General features: G+C 56.7%; 1 protein-coding gene and 1 long non-coding RNA gene across 2 annotated transcripts in view; one reads left to right on the top strand and one right to left on the bottom strand.

The window, feature by feature from the left end:
* Positions 1-24,653, top strand: part of LOC141725899 (uncharacterized) — a 30,548-nt gene extending 5,895 nt beyond the window's left edge. Inside the window, exons 2-5 of the long non-coding RNA XR_012577465.1 lie at positions 2,137-2,267; positions 16,373-16,591; positions 19,263-19,397; positions 23,437-24,653. This is a non-coding gene — a long non-coding RNA (uncharacterized LOC141725899). The remainder of the gene's footprint in view (positions 1-2,136; positions 2,268-16,372; positions 16,592-19,262; positions 19,398-23,436) is intronic.
* Positions 1,829-21,262, bottom strand: CHRDL2 (chordin like 2). The gene is made up of 11 exons (XM_074530059.1): positions 21,050-21,262; positions 16,455-16,567; positions 14,968-15,061; positions 14,002-14,144; positions 12,340-12,433; positions 11,967-12,022; positions 10,630-10,798; positions 9,535-9,729; positions 7,100-7,270; positions 3,780-3,872; positions 1,829-2,171 (listed from the first exon to the last, which is right to left on the bottom strand). The coding sequence occupies exons 1-11, from the start codon at positions 21,129-21,131 to the stop codon at positions 2,092-2,094; spliced, it is 1,290 nt and encodes a 429-aa protein (XP_074386160.1). The 5' UTR covers positions 21,132-21,262; the 3' UTR covers positions 1,829-2,091.
* Positions 24,654-27,427: the final 2,774 nt, after the last annotated feature.

Genomic DNA, 27,427 nt, shown 5'->3' with positions numbered 1-27,427 from the left:
ATTCCAGGCTTCCATCGCGGCCTCCTCTGCAGCCGCAGCCGGGCTGCCCCTCGCCCGCAGACGTGCACCCGGTGGGAGGTGGCAGTGCCGGGGCGCGGTGTCGCCGTGTCCCCGCGTCCACCCCGCCCGCAGCCCGGGGTCCCGCCGGGCCGTGCCTGCGCACGGACGGACGCACGGACACGGACGCACGGCGAGCCAGGCGCTGGCTTCTGCCCCGCGGCTGCTGATCCGATTAAAATGGTTAATCCCAGCGGTGCCCCCTCGCAGGGGAGAGCAGGCTCCTGGCAGGGCTGGCTGGGCATCCTGGGATCACTGACACTGCCGCAGGCAATGCTCGCTGCATTCCCACAGCTCCATCCCGCCTGCAGCCCGTCCCAGTCCCGGTGCCTGGCACAGCCCCTGTCTCCGGCAGTGCTGCTGTGTGTGCGGCGCTGGGCTGGCTGTGCCTGGGCTCGGGGTCCTGGCCCAGCTGGGAGTGCCCCCGAGGTCTGGCTGTGCCTGTCCTGGCCCCAGGACAGCCCGCATGGGCTCAGGTATCCTGTGGGTACCTGCGGGAGCCTCGCCTGGCCCAGGCAGAGCAGAATTTGTGCGGCTTCCCTCCCAGCCCTCGCCATGACCCCGCCGGGGCAACCGCACTCCAAACGCCTCCAGTGCTGGTAAATGAGCACAAATTGGCCCCGGGCTCAGCTCCAGTGAGATCACACCAGGGCCACTAGGGTAATTGGGCTGCCAAGGAGGGGCCAGAGCACTGGCAGCATCCTCCCTGCCTGCCTGCCCACAGCTCCGGCCAGGCAGGCAGCCCTGGGGCAAGGAGCTCTGCCCCTGTCCCTTCACCTCCCACCATGGATGGGAGCCCCCTCAGGCTCACAGCCTCCCAGGGGCTCTCTCCTGGGTAAACCTGGGCACCTCAGCCCCGTTGTGGGGCCCTGGTGAGCAGTGCCAGCCCAGGGCCCAGGTCCCAAGCTCTGGTTGCAGCCCTGAGCAAACCACCAGCAATTGGGAAGGGGGATCCCCTATGGATGAGCAAAGCTTCTGTGGGATTTCTCTGCATCCCAGCCCCGAGTGAATGCAGGGGAGCCAGACCCCAGCAGGGCCCCTGAGCCTAGACACAGACCCTACAGGGAAAGGAGAACCTGCACAGGAAGCTGAATCAAGAAGACTTTTAATCAGATTTGTCAGACAGAGTTGGATCTCCAAATAAATAGATTTATCAAAAGGGAATAAAACAAGAATTCAGGGATAAATATATGTACCAAAACAACCTGAAAATCCCCCAAAGCTGTTTCCAAACAGGGGGAAGGGGATGCTGCTGCACACCCTCCTCCCCATGCTGCAGAAATGATCCTGTTTGCCCTCTGGGAGATGCCCCTCCTGTGAACACAGCCTGGTAGATATTATATAGGATAGATATAAATATATAGCACAGTAAATGCTGAGCAGCGACCTTAGTGCAGTGCCCAGGGTCTCAGACCCTGCCAGCAGCTGGCTCCTCCCAAAACTTACATCTCCAGGTGACCTGCAGAGAGGGAAGAGAATCATCCCAGGGAAAAGAATCTTTTCCCAGCAAAGAGGGAAAGGAATCATCCCAGCTGGAAGAGAGGAGATTGTTCAAAAACACCCCTTGGAGGACATCCAGCCCCAGAAGCCCCTTTGCAGCTCCCAGGGGCTCCAAGGAAAGAGGGAGGGATGATTTTCCTCCCTTTGCAGGTCATCTTTCCCCTGGTGAGAAGCACGGTCATGTCCCGCTTTGCCACACTCCTCAGGAGCGCCGGGGTGTCCGGGATGGATCCCACCTCCTTCTCCTCCTCCTCCTCCTCCTCCTCCTCGTGTGGCAGCAGGTCCTGAGGAACCTGTCTGTCCCTGCTCCCTATGTGCTCACCCCACACCTCTGGGCAGCGGGAGGGAGGCACCTGCCCGGCTGTGGCTCCGATGGCTTGGGGTTGGGATGGTTCTCTGGAGTCGCTGGAATTCCCACTAGTGTAACCTGTATTGCAGTGCCAGTCTACTGAGTAATGCAGCTCTGGAGTTGGGATATATGTGTATGTGTGTCTGTGTGTAGATAAATCGATAGCTAGAGGAGAGTTCTCGGCTTTACAAGGTCTTTGTCTCCTTCTCTGGGCTCTCTGTCATCCTCAGCTCCGACGTCTGCGCTCGGAAGATGTTCCAGTGACCTGGGTCAGCAGGACAGACAGACAGACAGACAGACATCAGCAACAGCCTCGGGGCAGGCCATGTTCAGAGCAGCTCCTCAGGGATCCCGGCCACAGGTACTGCAGCTAAATTGATCCCAGCCACAGGTACTGCAGTTAAAACAGGGCTCGGAGGGGCTCTCAGCCTTGCAATGCAGCAATGGCACAGTCAGTGGCACTTACAGTGCTTTTTGTGCAAAACACTCACACAGTGTGAAAAGAAAAGGGGCTCAGGCTGAAACAGGGACAAACCTCCCCCTGCACCTCTTTGAAGGGTGCTCTGATATAGTGTTAGGTTCACATCCTCCCTGGCATGTCTCAGATTTGGGTGACTTTCTGCCTCTCAGAAGCATTCTGCTTCTGTCTCAACCTCAGAAAGTCAAAATTTCAGTGTCATGGCCATTGGACAGGTTCTCTCCTCCCTTCTGTCAGCCCCATTTTGGGATGGATTGCTCAATTTCCCCCCATTTATACTCATTTTTGTGCTGCTGCCTCAGTCTTGGGTCTTCATTCAGCAACCTCTGGTAGGGGAAAATCCTGCTGCAGAAGAAATCCCTCTGAATCCCCCAAGGAGCTGCAGACTCCCAGCAAATCAAATGTGGAGCTGTGAAAGCCCCCCCAAACCAGGACAAAGTGTCCCAGTCCCTCTCCTTGCTCCCTAAAGAACCCCCAGATGTGCAGGAGGTGGCTGGAGGTGCTCCCTTCCCCTCCAGACAGGTGTTCTGTCTCCTCAGTGCAACCCCAGCCAGGATTATACAGCCCCACTGTCATCCCCCCGGGGGTGAGGGAGTGTTTTCTGGCTGCATTCACCTTCTGCTGTGAGGAAATCGTGGGTCAGAGCTTTCCTAGAACTCGCAGCCACTGCAGCGGGACGGTTTCACAACACGGCTGTTTGCCAGGGGAAACTGAGGCAAGGAGAAGGAGCACGTGCCAGAGAGTGCACCAGGGTGTGAAGCACAGCCTGGCAGCAGGGACTGCACAGTCCCCCGGGGTTTGTTTGGTCAGAGATGCTGTCTGAAAGGGACAGGGGTGCTGGTGTGCCCGAGTGAGCCATAGCCCCGGGTGCTGCACACCGCAGGCTCTGAGCCCAGCCCAGGCAGTGGGAGCAGCCAGCAGTTCCCTGCACACAGGCGTTCCTGCTCTCTGTCATGTTTACGCACATCCCGGAGCATCCTGAATGGTTTTAAAACACATTTCAACAGTTTGATTTTTCGCTAATCCCTTGCACCATTTTTTTTTGCCCTCCCCCCTTGCTCTCAGGAGCACCAGATGGATTAGATATAAAAATCAAACAGTTTTACGGGCTCTGGAGAGACAAAACCTCTGGATTTCACAAGAGTACAGCCGCTTTTAGAAAGCTGGCTGCCCTTTCCTATGCCATAAAGTGAAAATGTGGCTGTAAGCAGGAGTGGTGCGTGGGGTGTGAAGACAGGTCAGCCCCAGCACGGCTACACTTGCACAAGTGCTGTCCCCAGGGCTCAGCTCCCACACCAGGCTGGGACTCACACAGCCTGTGGAAGGGCCAGAGCAGAGCAGGAAATCAGGAGGGAGTGCAGGAGGAGTGAGGAAAGGGGATTTTTCTCTCCCTACCTTCGTTTGTCCTGGTGATCAGCCTGAAGTTTTGTGCCTCTTGCTTGAATTCTTGCTTGCTGATCTTCTTGGTCTGGATCAGATGGAATATTCCTGCAGAGGGGGACACAGGACATCAGATTCTGCAGTGCCCAGCTCAAGGCTCACACAGGGCTGGATTCTCTGTCCCCTCTGCCTGCCCCAGGGCCCTGGCTTGGTGCAGCCCTGCTGCCAGAGCCTGGTGGGAGCTGGCAATGGAGCCAGGGCTGGCCAAGGCTCCAAGGAGACATCTCATTTAAGTATCAGATTAGATATTAGGAGGAAATTCTTCCCTTTGAGGGTGTTGAGGCCCTGGCACAGGTTGCCCAGAGAAGCTGTGGCTGCCACACAAGTGGGGAAGTGTTCAAGGCCAGGCTGAAGCAACCTGGGACAGTGGAAGGTGTCCTGTCCACAGCAGGGCTGTGGAACAGGGCCGGTTTGAAGCTCCCTTCCAACCCAAACATGCTGAGATTCTGTGGTTCTATGAAAGCAGCCACTGCTTGTTGAACCAGGATGTTCCACCATGGAGCAGGTGAAAGCAATGGGATTTTGTTGCTCCAGAAAGCATCGTGCCCTGCAGGAGTTCCAACCTCCCCTAAAAGCATGAAATACATAAAGGTGAGAGCAAAGGGATGCTGGGTCCCCTCTGCTCACTCTCAAGCACCAGTGCTCCCCTCCATGCTCAGGTGATCTTTCCTGGAAGCACCAAAGGTTTCCATCTCTTGGTCAGCAGTGCTGAAAGCGCTCCAGCACAGGAACAAACACAAGTGACCTCAGCAGGGATTGATATTTCTGCCCCTGGCAGCACTGACCCTCCGTGGAGCTGCTGACTCAGATGTGTGACCCCTGCAAACCAGAACCTGTGTTTAGCAATGACCCTGCCCTTCCTGTGGGATCAGGGATCTGGCATTCCTGCTCTCCTGCAAGGCATGACAAGGCAGGCAGGTATGCCTGGAATATCCTTCCCCACCTCTCACTCAGGCACATCCAGCCTCCTGCTGCCAGCAGATGGGAGACGCAACGTGGTCCCCCTTATTTGGTTAAGAGACTTTCCCTGATTCCCAGCAGCAATTACACATGAAAAGGGTATGTAATGAAGGGGAACTGCCTCACAAGCCAGATAAATGAGATGTTATCAACTGTGGAAAATTAGTACAGGAAGTCAAAGGCAGAGAGAGAAATAGATGGATTTTTGCACTGTTACTTAGTCCTTCCATTGGGTTGGGTAAAGAAGTCCTACCAGTAACAAAAGAAGACACTGGATGGAGATAATAAAACTGTTATTGACGCAAGAAAGGCACAAGTGTTCAATAAATTCTTCTGGTCTATAATTAGAAAGGAGCAGGAGGGTGTGCTTACAGTCCCGGGGCTGATGGAGCACTTTCCAGCACATTAGTAACCAAGAGGATATTTTAAACAAGAGCTACGAGAGATAAACATCTTTTAATCAAGGACCTGCACGATGCTCCCCAAGAGCTCTCAGAGAGCTGGCTGAGACCTTTGGCCCCAGGAGGGTCATTCCCAACATCCCAGGAGCTGGGAGCAGCAGAGGAAGGCAGCAGGAACCAGGACAGCACAGGCTAAGGACAGTCCAGCCGTGGGGAGGCAGGACGGATGGAGCTGGCACAGGGCAGTGCCATTTCCTGGCACACACATCCCATCCAACGGGCAGGAGCACTCCTGGCAGCCCTTGGGATGGAGTGAGCTGCTGGGGCACTGTTCTCAGTGCTTTAAAGGGGATTTGTGAGAAAGATGGGCATGGACAGAGAGGACAGCAGGTCAAAACCATCAGATTTTCAAAACTGCTGGTGATGTTCAGAACCCTAAAAAGATGGGGAAGCCCTCACTGCAACTCTTGTGGAGGCCAGCTGTGCACCACCAGCCAGCTGGGCAAAACCTTTGGCTGGAGTTGGTGCTGGTTTCTCCTCCCAGCTCCTGCTCCATGGAGGAAACCATCCCAGCCCAGAAATAGATGAGGCCACGTAGGTATCGTGAGCCCATACAAAGGCAATGGACCGGGTCCAGGTGTGACTTGCAGGCTCTTTGCTCCACACATGCTGCTCTGTTGGTGGAGCCATGGCCCACGGAGAGGTGGAATCCATATGTGAGTGAGCTCATGCTCTTTCCCAACAACAACACTGCGCCGTGCCAAGCAAAAGAGCCGTGTTGGCCTCGGGGACAAGGGCCTCCCCTGTCCCTGGCTGGCAGGGCTGGGGAGCTCCATGCAGCTCCATGGGGCTGCTGGCCTCGGAAGGTGCCGGCAGGGTTTGGGTGCTGCCCTGCCAAGGAGCCAGGGGAGGAAGCGGCGGGGCCCGAGCTGTCCTCAGCCACAAGGTGCCTTTGTGAGGGAGGCCCTGCTGAGGAGGGGCAGCGCGGGCAGCAGGGAGCGTGCCAGGGGCAGGATGGGGATGTGGTACCACCAGGGCTCCATCCCTGGTTAATGTCTCAGGTGATGTCCAGCCATGGCCAAGGTCTCCCCAGGGAGTGATGTGAAACACGGGCACACCAGGAGACCAGGGTGGCTGCACAAGTCCAGCAGACACAGGGCAAGGGACACTGCATCCATAGAGAAGGTACAACCAACCTGAAGGACTCGAGTTCTTGGAGTACAGTGGAAACTCAGGAATGGGGCACTGGGATGCTTCCCTGGGCCACAGAGAGACACAGCACAAATATCTACTGCACCAGGGGTCCCCAGACTCCCCTCATCCACAGGGGCAGAGCTGAAGGTGTGAAGAAAGAGCAAGAGATTGGAGCCTGTTGACAGCGTGTTTGCTGCGCCTTGACCTCCAGAGCACACACCAACAGGAAGGAGCACCCAAACCCACCCATCCAAAAAGTGGGCTGGGGACAATTCATCCCCCTTTGTGCACCTTTGCAGCTGCTTTCTAGCTGTAGGTGGACTGGGGTGTAAAAAAATGAGTGAAAGCAACACCACAGGGCCACCAGAGCAATTCCTTTGTTTGTTTTCCACGTGCATTTGGCACGGAGCAGGGGGTCTGGAGGAGCAGCCCCAGGCCCTTGCTTGGTTGCCCATGTGCTGTGCCCCCAGATGGTGCTGCAGCTCGTGGTGAGGATAGTGGGGCCAGAAGTGGTTTCCAGCCCCTGGCCTGCAGGGAATGCAGGGAGAGGGTGTGAAATGGGGGAGCCAGGAAAGCCAGCCTGCTGTCAGCAGGTTTTGATCCACCACGCAAGGGGCGGAGCGCCGCAAGAAAAGCCAGAGAAACAGAACAAAGCTTGGAAAGCATCAGGTTTCCACACACACCTCCCGCTCTGCTGGCCGCTTTCACAATGGTGCTCACCTTTAATCAGCTTCCAGTTGTAGATTTCCACCTCCTCTGCCAGCTCCCTCTCGATGGCCACGGTCCTGAGGATGTCCTTGGCGGGCTCGGAGCGCGGCGGCACGAAGGCGTACACCAGGACACGGCCGCACCGCGGGCTGCCCGCCGCGTCCGTGGGTCTGACCCCGCTTTCTGAGCACACACAGGGACACAGGTCAGCGAACGGGGGCAGGAGGGACCGCCCCCGCAGCCCGCTCATGGAAAAGGCATCTCGTGGGCTTTGCTGCCTCGGGGCACTGTGTAACGTGATCCGAGCCCCAGCTCCAGGAGCAGCAGCAAAGGAGAGGCTGATAAAGGAGCTGTGGGCCTCCTCATCCCCATGGTTTTCATTCCCCCTGACCCCAGCTGCCCCTGTGCCAGCAGGGATGGGGAAGGGGGATTTTGTCCATCTGGATCCCCCATACTCCTGCAGCGACCTTGGTGCCACCATGGCCACAGAGCAGGGGCTGGATTCCCCCATGTCCCATCTCGCTCCTGCTGGGGAGGAACATCAGGGGAGCCAAGGGATGGCCCACAGCAGGGCAGCCTGGGCACTGTGCCCAGCTCAGCCCCTCAGGTGGACTCAGCACCAGCCCCAGCACCCTCCCCACACGGGGTCCCACCACAAGGACATCCACCCTGGGTCCTACGTGACTTTTCCAGCATCCTTGGTAAAGAAGAGATGCTCATTTTACCCTCTTTTTTTCTTTTTTTTTTTTAATGTATCTGGAGTAATTAAGAATGCCCTGTGGTTTTGGAAGGAGATTTATTGCCTTTGGTTGTGGTCCTTGGAACGCAGAGGAGCCCAGCTCTGCTGAATTTAGCCTTGTTCTCCCAGTCAGTTTGGATGCTGAAGCTTTTCACACTACTCGAAAGAAAGTTTGGCTATAAATAGATGCCTGGGGTTTATTTTAGCAAGACAGTTATTTTAGGCCTGATTCTGCTCTCCCCCAGGCTTTCTGGGGTGCTCCTGAGCTCTTCTGCTCTGAGAGGGAATGGAAATCCCAGTTCAAAGGGAAGCAAAGCTTTTCAGCAGGCAGAGGACAGGAGCTCAGCTCTGCAGCTCAGCGTGAGGCAGAGGAGGGTGAGCACGGCCCAGCACCCTCACCTGTTCCAGGGAAACCCCTGCCCCAGGGCATTCCCAGAAATGTGCAGTTGTTCAAGCTGCAAAAGCCCTTTGGGATCATGGAGTCCCTGATTAAAGCCTCACCTTCCCAGCAGGAAAGGAACCCCTGGAATTCAAGGGGAATTTAACAACCAAGGAGCTTCACACCCCCACAGCATGGGGAGGAGGAGCAGGGACACTGAGGTCAGTGTCCCTCCATCCACACAACACATCACAGCAATTCCCAGGGTCAGGATCCCTTTGGAAAAGTCACTTGGCATTCCTAACTTAGTGATACAAAGGAGGAAGGTAAGGACAGCCACAGAAAGCACCTGGAAAAGGACCTGGGCAAAGCCTGCAGGCAGTGAAGGAAGGGGCAGGGATGTGACCTGTGTGTGTGTGATCGCTGTCTGTGAGAGCTGGAAGGCAGGAACACAATAATTCTGGCTGCATCAGGGTGGTTAATTGGAAATAAAGTGAAGTCTGAGCAGCAGACAGGAGACCCCAGCAGGGAAAGTTGTCAGATTTAAACCAGAGAGACCCACTAGAGTGGGAATGCAAGACTGGAAGGGTTCTGCTCAGTCATCACATCCCATTCCCACCAGGCACCACATCGTAAATCCTGCTCATAAACATATCAAAAACCTTATTAAAACAAGCTGAGCTTCTGCCCTGCGCTCCCCTGAGGAGGCCATCTCAGAACCTCTCCACTCAGGCGCTGGAAAACCTTGGAAATCTCAGCTCAAACAACTTTGCAGCCATTCCAGAACGTGGCAGTGCCCTTTGCTTGTTCTCCAGCTGAGCCCCTTCCCAGCTCCCTCAGCCTCTCCTGGTGCTCCTGCCCCTTCCCATGTCCCAGCTCCAGCCCAGTTCTACCTGGAGCACCCCAAAACCCGTGTGTTCAACCTCCCCAGTTCCCACAAGCCATGAGCGCCACAGACAGCCCTTCTCCTGGGAAGTGTCCTCACTCGTCCCTTCACACTTACACCTCAGCTGGCACAATTTAACCCTGGTTTTTGTGGACACACAGACTGTGTGTCCTCTCCCCTGAAAGCTCCTTCCATCCCAGCACTCTCAGTCTGGAGCACAACTCCAGACCTCATGCTCCCAACAGATGGAACCTTGTGGGAGTCCTGGGGATGTTCCTTACCTTGGGAAGGTCCTGCTGCCCTCCAGCCCTGCTGGACCTGTCTGGTATGAATTCTAGCCACCAGCAACCTGAATCCCTTTGGTTCTCTCAGCCTGAGGCTTTAATCCAAGGCTGGGGCAGGAGCTGGGAGGCAGCTGCAGGAGCAGGCAGGATCCCACCTACCTGGACATTCCTTACAGCACTTCCCATCCACTTTTTCAGGGTGCTGGCAGGGGTACTCCTTGGGGCAGGTGAGCTTGTGGCAGTCCTGGACGCCGTCCCTGCAGGTGCAGAGGATGCAGGGCAGCAGGCCGTAGAGCCGGAACACGGGGTGCCACACCTCGCCGTGCGAGTAGGTCTTCCCGTTGTACACACAGGCTGCAGGAGAGACACACACAACAGCTGCCTGGGGACATAAACCCTCCTTCTCCTCCTCTTTGTCAGCCCGAGGCTCGGTGGAGGCACAGCCTTGGAGCATGGAGGACATGGCTGCTCCTGCTGTGTGGAGGAGCCATGTTCTCTGGCAGCACGGGACACCACTGAAGGTGGCATGGGACCAGAGGTGCCAACAGGGACCAGCAGGTGCCACAAGGACCCAGCAGGTGCCCCCCATCAGGTGCCATGGGGCAGGGGAGCAGCACCAGGGGATGGCTGTGCCCAGTGTGACCGCCCTGCAGGGACAGGGGCCCTCACCTGGCTGCCACCCTCCGGAGCCCAGGGTCCCTCCCGGCCGTGGCAGGATGAAGCACAGTGAAGAGTGCCACCTGCTGACTCCTGCACGGAAATTTCTGGAGGTCCCACAGTTCCCTCCGGGCCTTCATGCCCAAAGCCCTTCTGGAGGCACAATGGTGGGAGAGCGGCCAGGAGGAGAAAGGAGCTGCTATTCCCCCTCTGGATCGAGGGACTGGCCTCCTCTCCTCATTTCCCTACTCTGTGCTCCAGGGGAACACCTGGGGCAGCTCTGGGTCAGGGCCGGCCCTTGCACAAGGAGGAATGTCCTGTCTTTGTGTGCCACTCTCCTGGAAGGTCCATGTGGAGCCTTCCAGCTGAGCTCCTTCCTTCCCAAGTCCCAGATCTCCAAAACATTCCAAGGAGCAGCCTTCTCCCAACCCACTTTGGAGAGTGTCACTCAGGAGGACTGAGACACCTTGAGGCTGGCTGTGGAGGAGTGGGCAGAAGGACTTGCTGGTGGAAACCTGCCGCTGAATCAGATCCCCAAAGAATTCCAAGCTCTGGAGAGGCCACCAAAAGTCCCTGCCTGGCCCCTGCATCCCTTACCTTTCTTGTGCTTCTCTTTCAAGACAATCTTGACAGTGGTGCCACCTGCTCCCTTGGGTTTGAAGCTTCTGGGAATCAGCTCCAGGGAAGAGCTGAGAGCCGTGGACACGGTGGCTCCAGGGGCCTTCCTGCCCACCACCTCTCCCAAGCACTGATCCTGGGAATGTCTCTGTGAGCAGCCAGGGAAAACAGGGGATTCAGACTCCAGCAGTTGAGCTGTTCTCCTTCCAAAGCATGCTGGAAAAAGTCATGCAGGTGTCCTCCATGCCTTCCCTCAGGAGTGCATGGGGCAGAGACCACAGGGGTAAGCAATGGCCCACATATAAATCACACAATATTAAGGCTGGAAAATTCCTCTGAGATCATGGAGCCCAACCATTCCCTCAGCACTGCCAAGGCCACCATTATCACATGTCCCAAAGTGCCACATCCACAGAGCTTTTAAATCCCTCAGGGGATGGGGATGCCAGGCAGCTGTGCCAGGGCTGGACAACCTTTTGGGGGAAGGAACTTCTCCAATATCCAACCTGAACCTCCCCTGGTCCAGCCTGAGGCCGTTCCCTCTCCTCCTGTCCCTGTTCCCCCTGGCTGTCCCCTCCTGTCAGGAGCTGTGCAGAGCCACAAGGGCCCCCCTGAGCCCCCTTTGCTCCAGCTGAGCCCCTGCCCAGCTCCCTCAGGAATTCTCCATCCCTCACACAGGGAAATGGGCTGGTCCTTCCTAGGTGGGAAAAGGAGGGCTGGCATCTGTGTGGCACAGGCAGGATCAGAAAGGTGAGGATGGGCCAGATCCTGCTCTCCCACCTGGGAGGCACCAGGGAAGCCAGCGTGGAGCTGCCAGCCAGCAGGGCTGAAACACCAGGAACACCCCAGGAACACCCCAGGAACATCCCAGGCTTCCAGGAGTAGAGTGCTGGGACAAGACACGCAGCACAAAGGGTCCCCTTGTGTCTGTTTTGCAGGTTTTATAGGTGCTGGAGCAGTATGGAAAAGGGCAGAGGCAGGAGCTGAGTGACCTAATCCCACAGAGCTGGCATGGGCAGCCCAGCTCCGAAATGTGGCCTGAAGGAACCCAGGAGCTAAGGAGTCCCTTTTTCCTTGCTGAGCTGCTGATACAGGGTGCTGGCCTGAGCTCCCACCTAGGCTGATATCTCCCAGCCAGGCTCAATTCCATGGCACAATCCACCTGCAAATCAGGTGCCCCTGTTCTGCTGGGCAAGGATCTGGGAGTCCCCCTAGAGCTGCTGGGCATTGTGCAAGGATCTCGGTGGATCTCACTGTGCCAGGGCATTCTGTGAGCTGCTAGGAGCAAGGGGTTTGAAAATGCAAACGTCACGTACAACACCTCTGTTTAACTGCAGGGGCTCCTCTTCCGAGGGCTTCTCAAGGGAGCCATCTGCAAGGGAAAAACATTGTCCTGGAACACGCTGGGGGCTGAAAGCAGCTCTCCTCCACACGCTGGCCAGCTGGGAGTCTGGAGAGACAGGAGCCTTGCACATGCAATTCCTATCATCCAAGGAAAACCCAAGCCTTGCACATGCAATCCATGTTATCCAAGGAAAACCCAAGCCCTCAGCTTGTGCTTCCTGGTGCAACCAAGAGATAACAAGCAGGCTGATTTACAGCCCAGGCTTCCAGAATCCCGCCAGAGTGGCTTGGGATGGCTCCGGCTGCCAGCTGGGCTGTGCCAGCCCTCACTCCCAGCCCCGTTACCTTTGCAGACCTGGCAGCAGGAGTCTGGCACGCTGAAGGGAGAGGAGCACAGCAGCTCGGGGCAGGTCACCAAGCCACAGTAAATCTGGCCTTCCTAGGAGGGCAGGAGGGAAAACACACTGTCAGCCTTATAAAGGGCTCTATGTCCCCCACGCAGGCCCCTTCCGACCCAAACCATCCCAGGATTTTATGAGTCCATGACCAAAAGCCCCCTGGTAATCCATTTTGCAGTGCCACCAATCATCCAGCACCTGCTGGCAGCTGGAGTCTGTCCCTGCTGCTCTGTCTGTCTGTCCATCCTGCAGGGCTGTGTGCTCTCCTGGCACGGCTGTTCTGTGGATAACACACTGCTCTTCCCCAAAAAGGGCAGGCACCATTAGTGCTGCCGGGCTGGAACAGCCACCACACACCTCCCAGCCCTGCAGAACAGCTCCCAAGAGGATTTTCTTGGCATCTGCCAGGAGAAGGAGCCAGAGGAGATGGGTGGAAGTGGGAAGCAGGACTCTGAGCCCAGGTTCAGGTCCACACCAAAGCTCTGCCCTCCCTCTCCCTTGGTTAATTCCACAACAGCAGGGCCAAGCAGACAGAGGTGCAGTGATAGACCAAGTGGATCACTTGGAAAATATCATTGCTGCAGGTGACTCAAGCTGAAAACCACAGGTTGAGGGCAGCCTTGACCTTTGTACATCCCAGTGCCACCTCAGGCACAGGATTTGCACCAGTCTGTGGCAGGAATAAGTTTTTGCTACTTTTCCAAAGGGTGAGAAAGGATGTTCAGCAGCCAGCCCTCAACAGCAAGGTGATCTCCCTGCAGCAACTTTCTCTGGGGTATCCACGAGCTCCCAGTCAAGCAAGACCAAGAGGTCAGCCAAGGATATCCTTAGAAAAGCAAACCACAGCTGCCTGTCCTTCTATCAGGAAGCCAAGCTGCTGTGCGAGGAGCGCGAAGGGGACGAGGGGAGTGTGGTGGCTGACAGCATCTGGCAGATGCTGCTCTGCACCCAGGGAGCCCACACCTGCCTCTCCCTTCCCTCTCCTCCTGCCCAGCAGTTCCTGCCCCAGAGCCAGTGCCCAAATGAGCAGGATTTATCCCAGAGGCTCTGCTCTGGGCAGTTCCCAAAGAGGGTCAGACCAGCTGTTCACGCAGCTGTTCCAGCAGCTGACAGCACCACACACAGCCCGGGGAGATCCCCACGGTGAAGCTCCACTTCAGCCAGCCCTTTATTTTCCCATTTGCACCCGAGGCATTGCCCTGACAGACACAGAGTGACAGCCCAGAGGGACAAGGAGCCCACGGGCTCCTGGGGACACATGCAGCTGTATTGGAGGGCTCTTTCAGGTGTTTCAGGTGTTTCACGTCACCCAGCCGGGGTTCTTAAGAGGGGAACCAGCCTCCTCCAAAGCTGCATCATTGCAAAGTCAGTCACTCCTCTTACCACCCCAGAGCAGCTGTTCCAGCACCAGAGGCAGAGGCTGGACAGGTTACAACCGGTGTAACCCCTGTGTGTGATGACCGGGCAAGGTGCTTTTGGGGCTCTTCTGCCCCTTCGTGATGTGCTGGCACCAAAGAGGGGGCACCGGGTGCCGCAGCGAGGGCTGCGAGCCCCGGAGGAGGATGAGGAGGAGGAGGGTGAGGAGGATGAGGATGAGGAGGAGGCTTACGGAGCAGCTGCACTGCACACACTGGTTGGGCTGGCGGCCGGGGAACAGCTCACTGCCGCTGAACATCTCTCCCTGCTGGAACGTGGTCCCGTTGTAGCGGCACGACCTGGCGGGCGCCCGCAGCCCGGACGGGGACGGGGGCTCTGCGGAAGGGGCGAGAAAGGAGCGGGGTCACAGCCAGCCCAGCCCGCCCCAAAGGAGCCCGCACACCCCACGGGCACCCCCAAGTGTCAGAGCATTGCGTGGCTGGTCGGCAATGAAGGGTCCAAAGGGTTTTGGAGGATGGGGCTGCCCTGAGCTCAGCACACAGGGAAGCCTGACTTCACAAAGCTCTTAACAAAATTGTTGGGGTTTTCCCTCCCCTGGTTGTAACCATCACCAGATTCAGATGGAGTCAGGTAAAAAGGGATTGTCTCATAAGTAATTAGCAAAAAGTTAAAATTAATGAGGTTTTTTCCCTATTTTTTCCCCTGATTTCTCAAATCACTGGTGGTTTCTGACTAGGTCTGCCAGCACTCAGATGGGGAAAGTTTTGGGACTAAATCTTGAGGTGAGGTCTTTATTCTCACCATATTGAGGTCAAATTAGGCAATCAGTAGTAGTAACGCAGAAAAAACTTTTGGGGCTAAAACTTGAGCTATTCTCCAGTGCAGAGAAGGAAGTTGTTTAAAAACAATAATTTTTTTTTTGTAAAATTTTTTTCAATTTTTTTTTTTTTTAAATCCAAGACGCTTTGCTGGCAAACGATCAGAACAAATTGCCAGCTCCTGTTTTGCCCCAGAAGTGTGAACTGACACTTTGTCCCCACAAAGCTCTGGGGATGGGGGCGAGGGGAGAAGGTGATCTGGCAGAGAGCCCTTTTCCATCAGAACGGGATTTTTGGAGGGACAAAGCAGCCGGGGCCGGGTGTCACCGCCCTGTGTGACACGGCCGCCCTGTCCCCTGCCCCGAGGGGTGCCCACGCACCGGGACAGCGCGGGCAGCACTGCTGCGGCTCCGTCACGGGGCTGGCACACGGCAGCGCCGGGCACTGGATCCGGGAGCACCTGATGCTGGTGTTCTGCAGGACAGACAGACAGACAGACGGGCTGGTTAGTCCCCAGGGAGCGTTCAGCCCTCCTGCAGGAGGAGGGACACGCTGTCACAAAGTGTGCATCACAAACTGTGCAGGCTCCGGCCCTGCCTCGGTCCCTCACCCATCACCCCAGAGCAGCCCTCGGCCTGCCACCCCCACGGGGAGCAGCTGCTTGTTCTAAATATCAGTCTGCATCTGCTCTCTTCTGGTTTAGAATCCTTCCCTTGGCCCATCATTGTCCGCCTGCATAAAAAATAACTTAACTGCTGAAATGAGACAGCAGGACCGGTCTGCTGCAAAGCTGCTGAGCAAAGCCCCAGTGCAGCAGCATCAGCAGCATTATCATCATCATCATCACCATTATTATTATTATTATTAGCATTATTAACGTTATTGTTATTAGCAATATAGTAGAAAATTCTGAGACTTTTTTTCTACTTGCCCCATCAGCAGGCTTGTTTGCCTGTGCTATCTTCCTGCTTCGTAAAACATCTTCTTGTTTGAAGTAAATTTATCCTTTGCTCCAAGCCATAAAAATCCCTTCTAACTAACACACCCTTTGCCTTCTTAGTTATCCAGGAAGACTGGCTCAGCAATTCTTTTCTTCTGTATGAAAACTTGCTTCCATCTCTATTCCTTCATCACACTCTACATTTAAAAATCTTTCTGCTGAGCACACGTATCTGTGATTGTTGTCAAACTTTCATCCTTCCCAACAAGCATTATTATTATTGTTGTTGTTGTTGTTGTTATCAGCAGCATTAGCAGCAGAATTAGCAGCATTAGCAGCAGAATTAGCAGCAGAATTAGCATTAGCAGCAGCATGCTAGAGCAGCAGAATTAGGAGCATTTGCAGCAACGCTATTATTGTTATTATTATTATTAATAGCATTATTATTATTTTAGTATCTGTGAGACTTTGTTGTCAAAGTTTCATCCTTCCCAACAAGCATTATTATTTTTATTTATTTATTATTATTATTATTATTATTATTATTATTACTATTATTGTTGTTGTTGTTGTTGTTGTTGTTGTTGTTAATAGCAGCAGTATTAACAGCAGCAATAGGAGCATTAGCAGCAACATTATTATTAATATTATTATTATTACTATTATTATTATTAGCAGCAGCAGCATTAGCAGCATTAGCAGCAACATTATTATTGTTTTATTGTTATTGTTATTGTTGTTATTATTATGATTAGCAACATTAGCATCATTATGATCAGCATTATTGTTAGCGCTGTTATTATTAGCATGACTGTTACGAATATTGTTGTTTTCACTGTCGTTAGCAGCAGCAGCATCCCCGGCCCCACGAGCAGCCCCGGGCCGTTCCCGGGTCGCTGCCGGCCGCGGTGCCGGTGCCGGACGTGCCTCGTTGCAGCTGCAGCGGATGCAGTACATGAGCCCCTGCGGCTCCAGGTACGGGTGCCAGCTCTCCCCCGGGCTGTACTTCTTGCCGTTGAAGTCGCAGAACGCCTCCGGCCCTGCAAGCAAGCACCAGAGGCCAGGTGAGAAACGGGGCTGTTCCTATGGGACAGCAAGCACAGCCTGCACCTTGCTCCCCACATCACACCAAACCCAGATTTTGATTTGTTCACCCCAGTTTTACTTTTTTTTTTGCATGCGTTTTTTACCCTGGGACCCATCCGGCCCAAGTGGCAGCCCCTCTGAGCAAACTGGACTCCCTTTGCAAGAAAGGGACAGAACGGGCGGGTTTGAGGCAGGAAATCGCATTTTCACTCTGACACAGAAATGCTCACTGCAAGATGGGTCCACAAAGGTCTTTATAGGTCCTCTCCTTGTCTTTGAGCCTCTCCTGGATGGCTTTAGGCACTTGATTCCCCAAGCTGCACCTTCACAAGTGGTGAGCAGCAGCTGCCCAGGCTGGCTGGCCCAGGCACAGCACATGTGGGGGTTTGCAGTGGCTTTGGGGGTTACCAGAGGGACTGGCAGAGCTGTTCTCCTTCCTTTTCCCTGATCAGGGCTTCACATTGTCCCCACAGCTCTTGAGAGCCAGCAATCCCTGCTCCTGGCCACGAGCTCACAGCAAACCACACAGAACTGGACAGCATGCGGCTTGAGGATGAGGAAACCCAGAGAGAGGAAAAAACAAAACAAAACAAAACAAAATTACAAAAAAAAATCTAACAAAAAAAAATCATGGTTTTGCAAAAGGGTGAGAAAATGACCTCATCTCTCCCTGCTTGCAGCATCCCCATGAATTATGCTGAGGGTGAAGAAACGGAGCTGCCTTGGTGTGACGCTCAGCTCGCAGCTCCCATGCCAGTTGGCTGCTCCCTGCAAGCATTTAATCACAAGTGGAGCCCTGGTTTGGGTCCAGCCCTCGAAAGCAGCCTGATTCATGTCTGCAGAGGGCTGCTGGTAAAATTAAAGCTGACTGGCAGGGCTGGGCAGCAGGAGACACTTGCTGGCATCTCTGCAGTGCTGGGGCTTTGGCAAGAGGTGCCAGTGTGCTTGGGCATGGGTGGATGGATGGATGGATGGATGGATGGATGGATGGATGGATGGGTGGATGGATGGAATTTAAAAGCTGGAGGCTGTGGACCATTTTTTCCCATGCCAGGCTGATAATTTCATTTTCAGAGGTCAAACTCTGGACATCATCCTAGTTCACTTGGAGTGAGTGAAAAGCCATTTGTGGCAGTGGATTCCTCCCGTGCTGATCAGCAGGGTGAGCTCACTTAGTGCACCTTCAGCAGCAGCACACTCAGCAAAGTCCTGTGGGTTTACTTCTCTGGCCCTAGAGCAGGTCAGGAAGCTGTGGGGTGGCACCTTGTTGGTGGCTGGAGCTGTTGAGGTGCATCCCAAGCAGATGCACACCCTTCTCGTGGTGTGAGAGGTGCAGCCAGCCTGGGTTGCTCCACACCCTTCAGTTTGTCACCCTGGGCTGGTGTCTCTGGAGCACCTGGTGAGGATGCTGCTCAGAGCTCCTGCCACAGCCCCTGGTGAGGTTTCCATTTCCTGGTAGCTGGAAAGCTCCCCAAGATGCCTGTCCTGAATCTCTGATGGCCTTTCCCACGTGAGCCACGCGGGGCTCTGTGGCTCTGTCTCTGGGAGGGTTCTGAGCAGTTTGGCGGCTCAGCACGAGGCTGGGGGGTCTTGCTGCTCTCCCCTCACTCCTCCTGTCCCGTTCCCTGCTGAGGCTGGTCCTGCATCCCCAGGTGGCACCGTGGGAGCTGTCCTGGAGCAGGGCAGGTCTGAGCTGGGCTCCCAGCGCCTCGCTGGGGTCACACACCTGCCAGCCAGGGCCGTGCTGGGCACCAGGGAGGAGCTCGTGCAAAGCAGTTTTTAAGAGCAGCCATAAATAAAGTGCAAAGAGCACCGTCTGGTACACAGAGTCCAGGCGCTCCTGTGACAGCCTTGTATTTATGAAGGGCTTAAAATGCAGCTTTGCTGAGCAGGGACTGGCTAAAACACACGGGGCCCCTGACATGTGGCGTCCCAGAGACTCTGCTCACATCCACATCAATTCCTGCACACTCGCCTCGCTCGGCTCTGGGCTGGAAATGCCTTCTGGGCGCTTTGGGAGCCTGGAGAACTCTGTGGCCATGAAAATGCAGCCTCAGGAATCATCTCTGAGCTCTCCAGAGTGGAGAAGCCAGGCAGACAGGGTCCTGCATTCCCTCCTTCCCAAGGGAATGCTCTGTTACCTCTAGCAGGGTGTGCAGCCCTCACCATGGGTAGCACTCGCTTTCCATCCTGGTCCTTCCCATCTTGGAGCACCCTTCATCCCTGCTGGATCCAAACTTTTGGGACAGAGGGATCCCAGGAACCCCCTTGTCTCAAGAAACCATCTTAAAAAGAAATTAAACAGCAGCTTCCAAGCTCCTGGGGAAATCCACTGCCCTGTGCTCTCCAGAGATGCTGGTGTCCAAATGCCTCCAGCCAAAACATCCCTGTGCTCACCCACTGCCCCTGAATTCCTCAGAATGCAGCACATTCATCCCAGTAACCTGTGCCTCTGATACTTCTCTTCAGCTGGAGTGCAAATCCCCTAAAATAGCCTGTTTCTGTGGGCAAATTCTTCTTTCCTGACTTGCCTTCGAGCCCGGGCATTTCTGCTCCTCACCTATTTTTAGCCACGACACTGTAGGTCCCTTGGCTGATGAGCCTGCTCGTAACTAATTTATTCCTGTCTCCACTCTCCCTGCACACCAGCCCTGAGCAGAGGGGAGCCTGCAGAGGTGGGCAGTGAGAGAAACCCACGGTTTGGTGATGACTCCACGGTTTGGTGATGACTCCAGGGTTTGGTGATGACTCTGCCCCACAAACCAGCCTGCCCGTGACCTCGAGGTGAGTCCTCCACGTGGTGAGGTGAGCCCTGTGGCAAAGCTGCAGTGTTCCAGCCCTGCTCCAATCCCACAGCCACCAGCTCTCCATCAACGTTTCAGTCCTGCAAACAGCCCCCAACACCCCCCAGAGCAGACAAACCCTCACTGCCCCCAGCCAGCACAGTTTATGCCCAGCTTAGGGGCTGTTGCCACCCTCACCTCACACCTGCCTCACCTCCTGGACACGGCTCCCTGCCCTTCCAACAGGGACAGGGACCCACACCCACTCCCTGCTCAAGGGGCAGATGCTGTGTGCTGGGTTTGGATGAGGCCAGGGAAGGGAGAGGAGCTGAATTCACCAGAGTTTGCTGCCCAGGGCTTTGCAGAGCCCCGTCCATGCCCCCAGCACACCCCAGGGTCAGGATGGCGATGCAGGGCTCACATTTTGGGCCCTCACTCCCTCCAGGAGGATGGTTATTGGAGTGCCTAATGCACTGCTGGCAGCAGGCACGCTGTAAATCACCCTGACAGAGCCACCGGCAGGCTCCGCTGGGATTCCAGGAGATTAAAGGGAGGAATAGCTGCAGGGACACAGCAGGTCCTGCTCCAGTTTGCCCGGAGCCCTGGGGGCTCTGCCATGTCACCCAGCACCCACTGGGAGGGTCCCGGTGCTTTTCCCAACCAAGCCCACCTCCCGCTCCAATTAACACATCCAGCACCCTCCAAACTCCTGAGCAGCTCTGGCCGAGCCCTTCGAGCCTTTCCGTGGCAGTGCCAAACCTCCCGTCCTTATCCCAACCCTTCTGTGCCTCAACTGGGAGCAAAAGGGGGAGAGACTGCGGGATGGACAAGGGATGGACCAGGGATGGACCAGGGATGGACAAGGGATGGACAAGGGATGGACAAGGGATAGGCAAGGGATGGACAAGGGATAGGCAAGGGATGGACCAGGGATGGACAAGGGATGGACAAGGAGATGGACAAGGGATGGGCAAGGGATGGACAAGGGATAGGCAAGGGATGGACCAGGGATGGACAAGGAGATGGACAAGGGATGGACAAGGGATGGACAAGGGATAGGCAAGGGATGGACCAGGGATGGACAAGGAGATGGACAAGGGATGGACAAGGGATGGACAAGGGATAGGCAAGGGATGGACAAGGGATGGACAAGGGATAGACAAGGAGATGCACAAGGGATGGACAAGGGATGGATCTGGAGGAAAGAGGAGAGCCCCCAGCTTTGCTTCGGGCGGGGGAGGCATTGTCGCTGTCCCGTCCCCCCTCGGAGGGGAGATGCCCTCGGGCAGGGTGGGATCCGTGCGGAGCAAGGTCTGTGACGCAGCCCCTCCTGCCCCGTGGCATTCCCAGCCCATGGAGGGGGTCCCGGCCCTCCCTCCCTCCCCTGCCAGCCCCGGCGCCCCCTCAGCAGCCCCGCAGAGCAGGCGGGGACAGCACGGGCACAGGGGACACCGCCATGTGCGTCCCCAGCAGGGCAGGACAGCAAACCCGGCCGGCTGCACGTCCCGGGACATCGCGGGGGTGTCCGGCACCTGCCGTGCCCAGACACCTCGGTGTGCCCTCGGCCGTGCCCGCCCAGCGCCCCGCAAACTGCCGGGGAAACTGAGGCACGGAGGGAAGCGGCGCGGCGGGACGAGCGCGGGTGAGACTTACGGGCCCGGGCTCGGCTCTCGGAGGCGAACAGGAGCAGGAGGCACCGGAGCAGGAAGGCGAGGGGACCCGCCCCGGGAAGCATCGCAGCCCGCTGCCGGTGCCCTGGGGCTCCGCTCCCGGTGCCCGGGGCGTGCTGCCCGGTGATGCCGCGGGGTCTGCGCTGAGGGCTTCGCTCCCGCTGCCGGTGCCCGCGGCTGTCGGTGCCCGGAGGTGCTGGAGCCGGGGCTGTCGGTGCCGGAGCTATCGGTGCTCGGAGGTGTCGGTGCCCGGCGATGTCAGCGCCCAGGGCTGGCTGTCGGTGCCCGGGAATGCCGGAGCCGGGCTGTCGGTGCCCGGAGGTACCGGAGCCGGAGCTGTCGGTGCCGGGGGGTGTCAGTGCCCGGGGCTGGCGGTCGGTGCCCGGGAATGCCGGAGCCGGGCTGTCGGTGCCGGCAGCGCTCCGGTGCCGGTGTCAGGGCTGGCGGTGCCTGGCGGTGCCGGTGCCCGGGGCTGTCGGTGCCGGTGCCCAGCCAGGGGTGCCGGTGCCCGGCGGGGCTCGTCTCGCTCCGATCAAAGGCGCCTCCTTTAGGGAGAGCCGAGGAGTTGTTTGTTGGTATTAAAGGCGGAGATCGGAGCGGGAGGGGGATCCGCAGGGTGGGTATTTTATAATTTTTTTTTTATTATTGTTATATTCCCACTTTTTTGGGGGGGTGTTTTAGGAAATTCCTCGGCGGCAGGAGGGAGGGAGGAGGCAGGGCGGGCGGGGAGGTGGTGCGGGAGCCGCAGGGTTAACCCCTGCAGCCCTGCAGCCCCGCCGGGGCTCTGCTGGGCCGGGCCTCGCCCTGGGGGTGACATTCATGGGGTACATCGTTATTGGGGTACATAATTGATGGGGTACGTCATTAATGGGGTACATCATTAATGGGGTACATCATTGATGGGGTACATCGTTATTGGGGTACATCATTGATGGGGTACATCATTGATGGGGTACGTCATTAATGGGGTACATCGTTATTGGGGTACATCATTGATGGGGTACATCATTGATGGGGTACGTCATTAATGGGGTACATCGTTATTGGGGTACATCATTGATGGGGTACATCATTGATGGGGTACGTCATTAATGGGGTACATCACCGCCCCAAAGGAGCCCCAGCTGCACCCCTTCTCCCTGTCCAACACCACCTGGACACCTGGGCCCTCCCTCAGCTCCATAAAGCTCTTTAAATGCCCCGTGCAGCCCCTGCCTTCAGGAACCCCCCGCCCCAAACCCGCCTCCCAGCAGCCCAGCAGTGCTCCCACCCTGCTGCCATCCATCTCCACAGGATGGGCACGGAACAGCATCTCTTGGAACAGCTCTGGTCATGCTGTCATCCCTGGAGGAGCCACCTGGCCTCCACACAACGCTGCTACTGTTCTGCTGCTCCCCAGGCCCTGCACACACACAGTGGTCCAGCTCGGGCTGCCAGCCCTTCTCTGCCTGTCTGTGGGCTCAGCTCTCTGCTCTCCAGAGCCTCACGGAGAAGCTGGGCAGCACTGGATGCTCCCTGGGCTGCACTGGGTGCTCCCTGGGCAGCATGGATGCTCCCTGGGCTGCACTGGATGCTCCTTGAGCAGCACTGGATGCTCCCTGGGCAGCATGGATGCTCTGTGAGCAGCACTGGATGCTCCTTGAGCAGCACTGGATGCTCCCTGGGCAGCATGGATGCTCCGTGAGCAGCACTGGATGCTCCTTGAGCAGCACTGGGCGCTCCTGTTCCACCCTCACAGCTCAGGGGTGCTCAGAGTGAGACACTTGACCAGCACATAAATCCAGGATTTAAAGCAGCAGTAAACACCTTCATGCTCCACCACTGGGAAGGCTTGGATGGAGCTCCCAGACCTTGCAGGGTTCCTGGGCTTCTTCTTTGCAAATGCCTTCTCTCTCTTCCCGTTATCTCCTTCAGCTTCCTCACAGCACCAGGAAGGAGCTGTCACCACCTGAGATGCCTCTGGTGACAGGAGATCTCCTCCATCACCCAAACTGTTCATTTTGTTCTCTGATTCTAGCTCAGGATTGGGCTTTCCAGGCTGTGAGATCTTTGTGCCTGCTGCCATCCCACTCTGAGAGTGGCACCAAGCCCCTGGTGTGCCACGCTGTCCCCAGAGCCCTGATCCTGCTCACACCAGCCACAGGGCCCATTTCTGGCAGAGATTAAAGACACCAAGACATCAAGTTTCTGCAGAAAAAACCTCTTCTTTCCATCCATCTCCTGATTTTCTGTCTCTAACTCTACCCCAGGTGCCAGCTCATGCCCCATGCTTGCAGGTGCCTGTTCCTGGAGCTGGATACAAGGGAAATCTGAAATAAGAAAGATTTCAGTATCCCTCTAAATCACCATCTTTGTTATTTTCTCTTTAAGCTGCGAGCAAAAGAAGTCAAGAGGCCTTCCTGTGCCCACATGGGCTGGACATACGTTCTGTGAAGAAAGGGGGAAGCGCTGAATCCCAGTGATGCAAGGAGGTGAATCTTCAGCCCACCTTGACTCTCCCCCCACCCCAGGGATACCTGTGGCCCTCCAGGAGCAAAGCCCAGTGTGCAGAGCAGGAGGCAGGGCTGAGGCATTGCAGGGATGGCCACAATCTGCTCTTTGCCAGCTCCAACCTCAATTTCACTGCTCCGTGAATGGCGAGGGGGATTCTGCTGAAGGACCAGGAATTCCTGGGATACAGGAGCCCAGAATCCAGGGACACTCTGCACATCAGCTGGCACCAGAGAGCACAAGCTGTGCTGTCACATTCCAGGCCAGCCACAAATGGGAATTCTTCTCACAAGGAAGAATTGCTTCCCTATGTCCATCCCTGCCCTCTGGCAGTGGGAGCCATTCCCTGTGTCCTGTCCCTCCATGCCTGTCCCCAGTCCCTCTCAGCTCTCCTGGAGCCCCTTCAGGCCCTGCCAGGGCTCTGAGCTCTCCCTGGAGCCTTCTCCTCTCCAGGTGAGCCCCCCCAGCTCTGCCAGCCTGGCTCCAGCCCCTCTGGGCTCTCTCCTGCAGCTCCAGGTGCTGCTGCTGTTGGACCCAGAGATTAAAATTATCACCCCTGAAGCCCTTCCCCTTTTCACCGCTCTCTGCAAGTCCTTCCTAGCAATGCCCCTCTGTTTCCCCTGCTGCCCTGATGGAGATGTTTGAAGGGGTTTGGGTGAACAGCAGGCTGTTGCAGCTCCCCCAGGAAAGGCTGGTGCCTCCTCTCCCAGCTCTTCCCTTGCACAGGGCTGATTGAAAAGCCCATTTGTAGCACAGGGCTGCGGGCAGGTTATGAAAGTGCTGAGACAAATGGGGACACAAAGTGCAAGTCAATGGAGTTATTTTGTGGCTCTGCAGCAGCAGCAGCAGCTGAGCTCAGGGCTGTGGATCCTGGCCCCACATCAGGGCTAAAACTTATGGGAAACTTCAGGCACATCCCCAGTGCAGACCCAGGAAATAAAGGCCAGCCTTGTCAGGAGCAAGGTGCTGAGTTACATCTCTGCTGGGTCTCATAAAGAATACATTCACCCTTGGCAAAACCAAGCTCTTTATCTTCATCTGCGGAGGAATCTGTCTGACAGTTCAATGCTGCCAGCACCAATCCATCTGTGATCATGAACCAGGCTCCAAAACCCATGGCAAATAACAACACACGGGTGTGCTCTGTTTGTCTTCTGGTTCCTGAGTCCTCAGGTCAAACTCACTGCATGTTTGGTGGGCAATCAAGAGGACAAGACAATTCTCTTTTTAAAAAATTTTTAATGAGAATGAAAACAGAATCTGCTGCTATTTTGAACCACGGGCTGTGGCATGAGAGAGACCCTGAGCAAAACCATGACAGCCAGGTTGGAGCAGCCTGGGACAGTGAAGGTGTCCCTGCCCACATCAAGGAATGAGATGAGTTTATTGTCCCTTCACACCCAGCCCAGCCTGCCATCCCCTGCTCTATCCTCCTGGGTGACCAACGCTGGTGACAGCTCCTCAGGGAGCTCTCCTGAGGGTGGCTGTGCCTGGGGGATGCTCATCAGAGGGTTCCCCATGGAGTTATTTTCCCCGTGTGTCACTCCCCCGTGCCTGGGAGCCAGTGGGCTCTGAGGAGCTCCAAAGTCACACCTTTGGGAGGGTTTGAGGCAGCCACTGGCTGCTGAGGCTCAAGAAGGCGATTTACTGATTCCTGGGAGCACCCAGTCCAACCTGGAATGGGAAACCTGGTCCCTTTCTCAGAGTCTGAGCATGTTCCCAAGCACAAACCCAAACAGATATCTGTAATCTGTGCAAACCAGTGGCACAGAGAGGACAGTGGTAAGAGATCCTCCTCCAGGGATGGAGAGCAGCAACCAAACCAAGCAAGGGGCAGGGGTGGAGAAAGGCTGGATGAAGCCAGGGGGAAGGACAGAGAGGAAAAATGGGAGAGCACAGCGTGTGTGCACCGTGACCTGTGCCACCTGCACCCATGGAAGGTGGGCAAGAGGAACGGCGGTGCCAAAGCCCTGCCAGCTGCTCGGGAGGGGGAGCAGCAGGGAACGCTCCCGACAGGCTGGGCAGGGCTGAGGTCTTGGCTGGGCACGGCAGGCTTTGAGGCTGGAGCCTTGCACGGGCTTAGGGCTCCCTCTGCCGGCCAGCCCTGAGCGCGGCACATCCCGGGCTGCAGAGCCAGGAGGGACGGGCATGGAAAGGAGCTCAGAGCCCCCGCAGTGCCACCCCTGCCCTGGCAGGGACACCCTCACTGGCCCAGGCTGCTCCAGGGCCCGTCAGCCTGGCCTTGGGCATTCCAGGGATCCAGGGGCAGCCACAGCTCCCCTGGCACCCTGGGCCATTTCTTAATGGCTCTTGTTGTAAAACATTCCTTCCCAGTGCTCCGTTTAACCCTGCCCTGTGGCAGTGTAAAACCAGTGCCCCTCGTGGGGCTTTGGGTCGGAAGGCACGCTGGAGACACAGAAACCAAGGCTGGATGTGCAGGAGCAATGTGGGAGCACAGCTGGCAGAGATCCCTTCCCGAATCCCAGTGAGCCTGGGGCTCCGCACAGCTCCGGTGGGGAGGTGTCCCCTGCACCACGTTCTCTGTCCCTCCCGGGGGCTCCCCAGCGCCCAGCCCCCGGCCCAGGCTGATCCTGGGAGCAGCAGCTTTGTTGGGAACTCGGGAATGGCACACTGCCCTGACTGCGGCCAGCAGCAGCAGCAGCGCCTGCGGGACAGACACACAGACTGCTGGACACGGGCCATCCCAAACCGCTGCCATAACTCATCTCAGGGAAGCCAGCACGAGCTTTTTGTTTCACGAGAAGCAACTTTTTTGTCAACTGGCACTGGATGGAGCCCGCAACAGCAGGGATCCGCATGCTGGTATCCTTTTAGTCATTCAACAGCCAGAGACAACTAAAGATAGACGTGTGGGTGAGATGGAAAGTTAACGATATCCCCCAGCAAGCTCCTGGCGCGGGTGCAGAGGCTGTTTCCTGGGCATGGATCGCCCCTGCCTCTCTCCAGCCGAGGAGAGAGGAGCCTGCTCAGGGGCTCAGAGGTGTGGGGCTTCACCTCTGCCTCTCAGCCACGTTCTCTCTTCTGCCAACCCAACGTAGCTGGGAGGCTCCATCAGAGGGGGTGCTAAAATATGATGAGAAGACAGATTGTTTTGGTGCCCCAGGAAAGAGATGAGGAGCAGAAGAGAAGTGCAAGAGATTTCCATAGCAACTGGTGCAGAGGCTCTGCCTCCTCTGGTTTGCTGTGAGTCACCATCCACGGTGGTTTAACTCTGGCTGGACGTGGGGTACCCACCAAAGCTGCTCTGTCACCCCCTCCTCAGCTGGACAGCGGAGGGAAGGCTGAACAAAGGGCTCATGGGCCAGGATAGGGACAGAGAGACCAGCCACCCACTACAGTCACAGCTGGCAGAGCTGGGGTGTTCACCTGGGGACACCTCAGAGCCCTGGCAGGGCCTGAAGGGGCTCCAGGAGAGCTGCAGAGGGACTGGGGACAAGGCATGGAGGGACAGGACCCAGGGAATGGCTCCCACTGCCAGAGGGCAGGGATGGATGGGATCTTGGCAATGAGGAATTGTTCCCTGTGAGGATGGAAGAACCCTGGCACAGGTGTCCAGAGGAGCTGGGGCTGCCCCGGACCCCTGGCAGTGCCCCAGGCCAGGCTGGACAGGGCTTGGAGCAGCCTGGGACAGTGGGAGGCGTCCCTGCCCATGGCACTGGGTGGGCTTTGGGGTCCTTCCATCCCAAACCGTCCGTGATTCCATGATTTATTCCAACAGGCGGGTGCCCAGCCCGCCCCGTCCCGATCGACACCGGGACCGCGCAGGGGGCGCTGCCGTCCGCCGCGCGATGAATATTCATGAGCGGGCGTGGCCGGCGCGCGCTCATTACTATGCGCAGCGGGGGGGCCG

This window comes from Zonotrichia albicollis, chromosome 2 (genome assembly GCF_047830755.1).
Source record: "Zonotrichia albicollis isolate bZonAlb1 chromosome 2, bZonAlb1.hap1, whole genome shotgun sequence".
In the NCBI taxonomy this organism is placed as follows: domain Eukaryota; kingdom Metazoa; phylum Chordata; class Aves; order Passeriformes; family Passerellidae; genus Zonotrichia; species Zonotrichia albicollis.
Note: the sequence above shows the minus strand (reverse complement) of the source record. Positions and strands in the feature narration are given on the sequence as shown.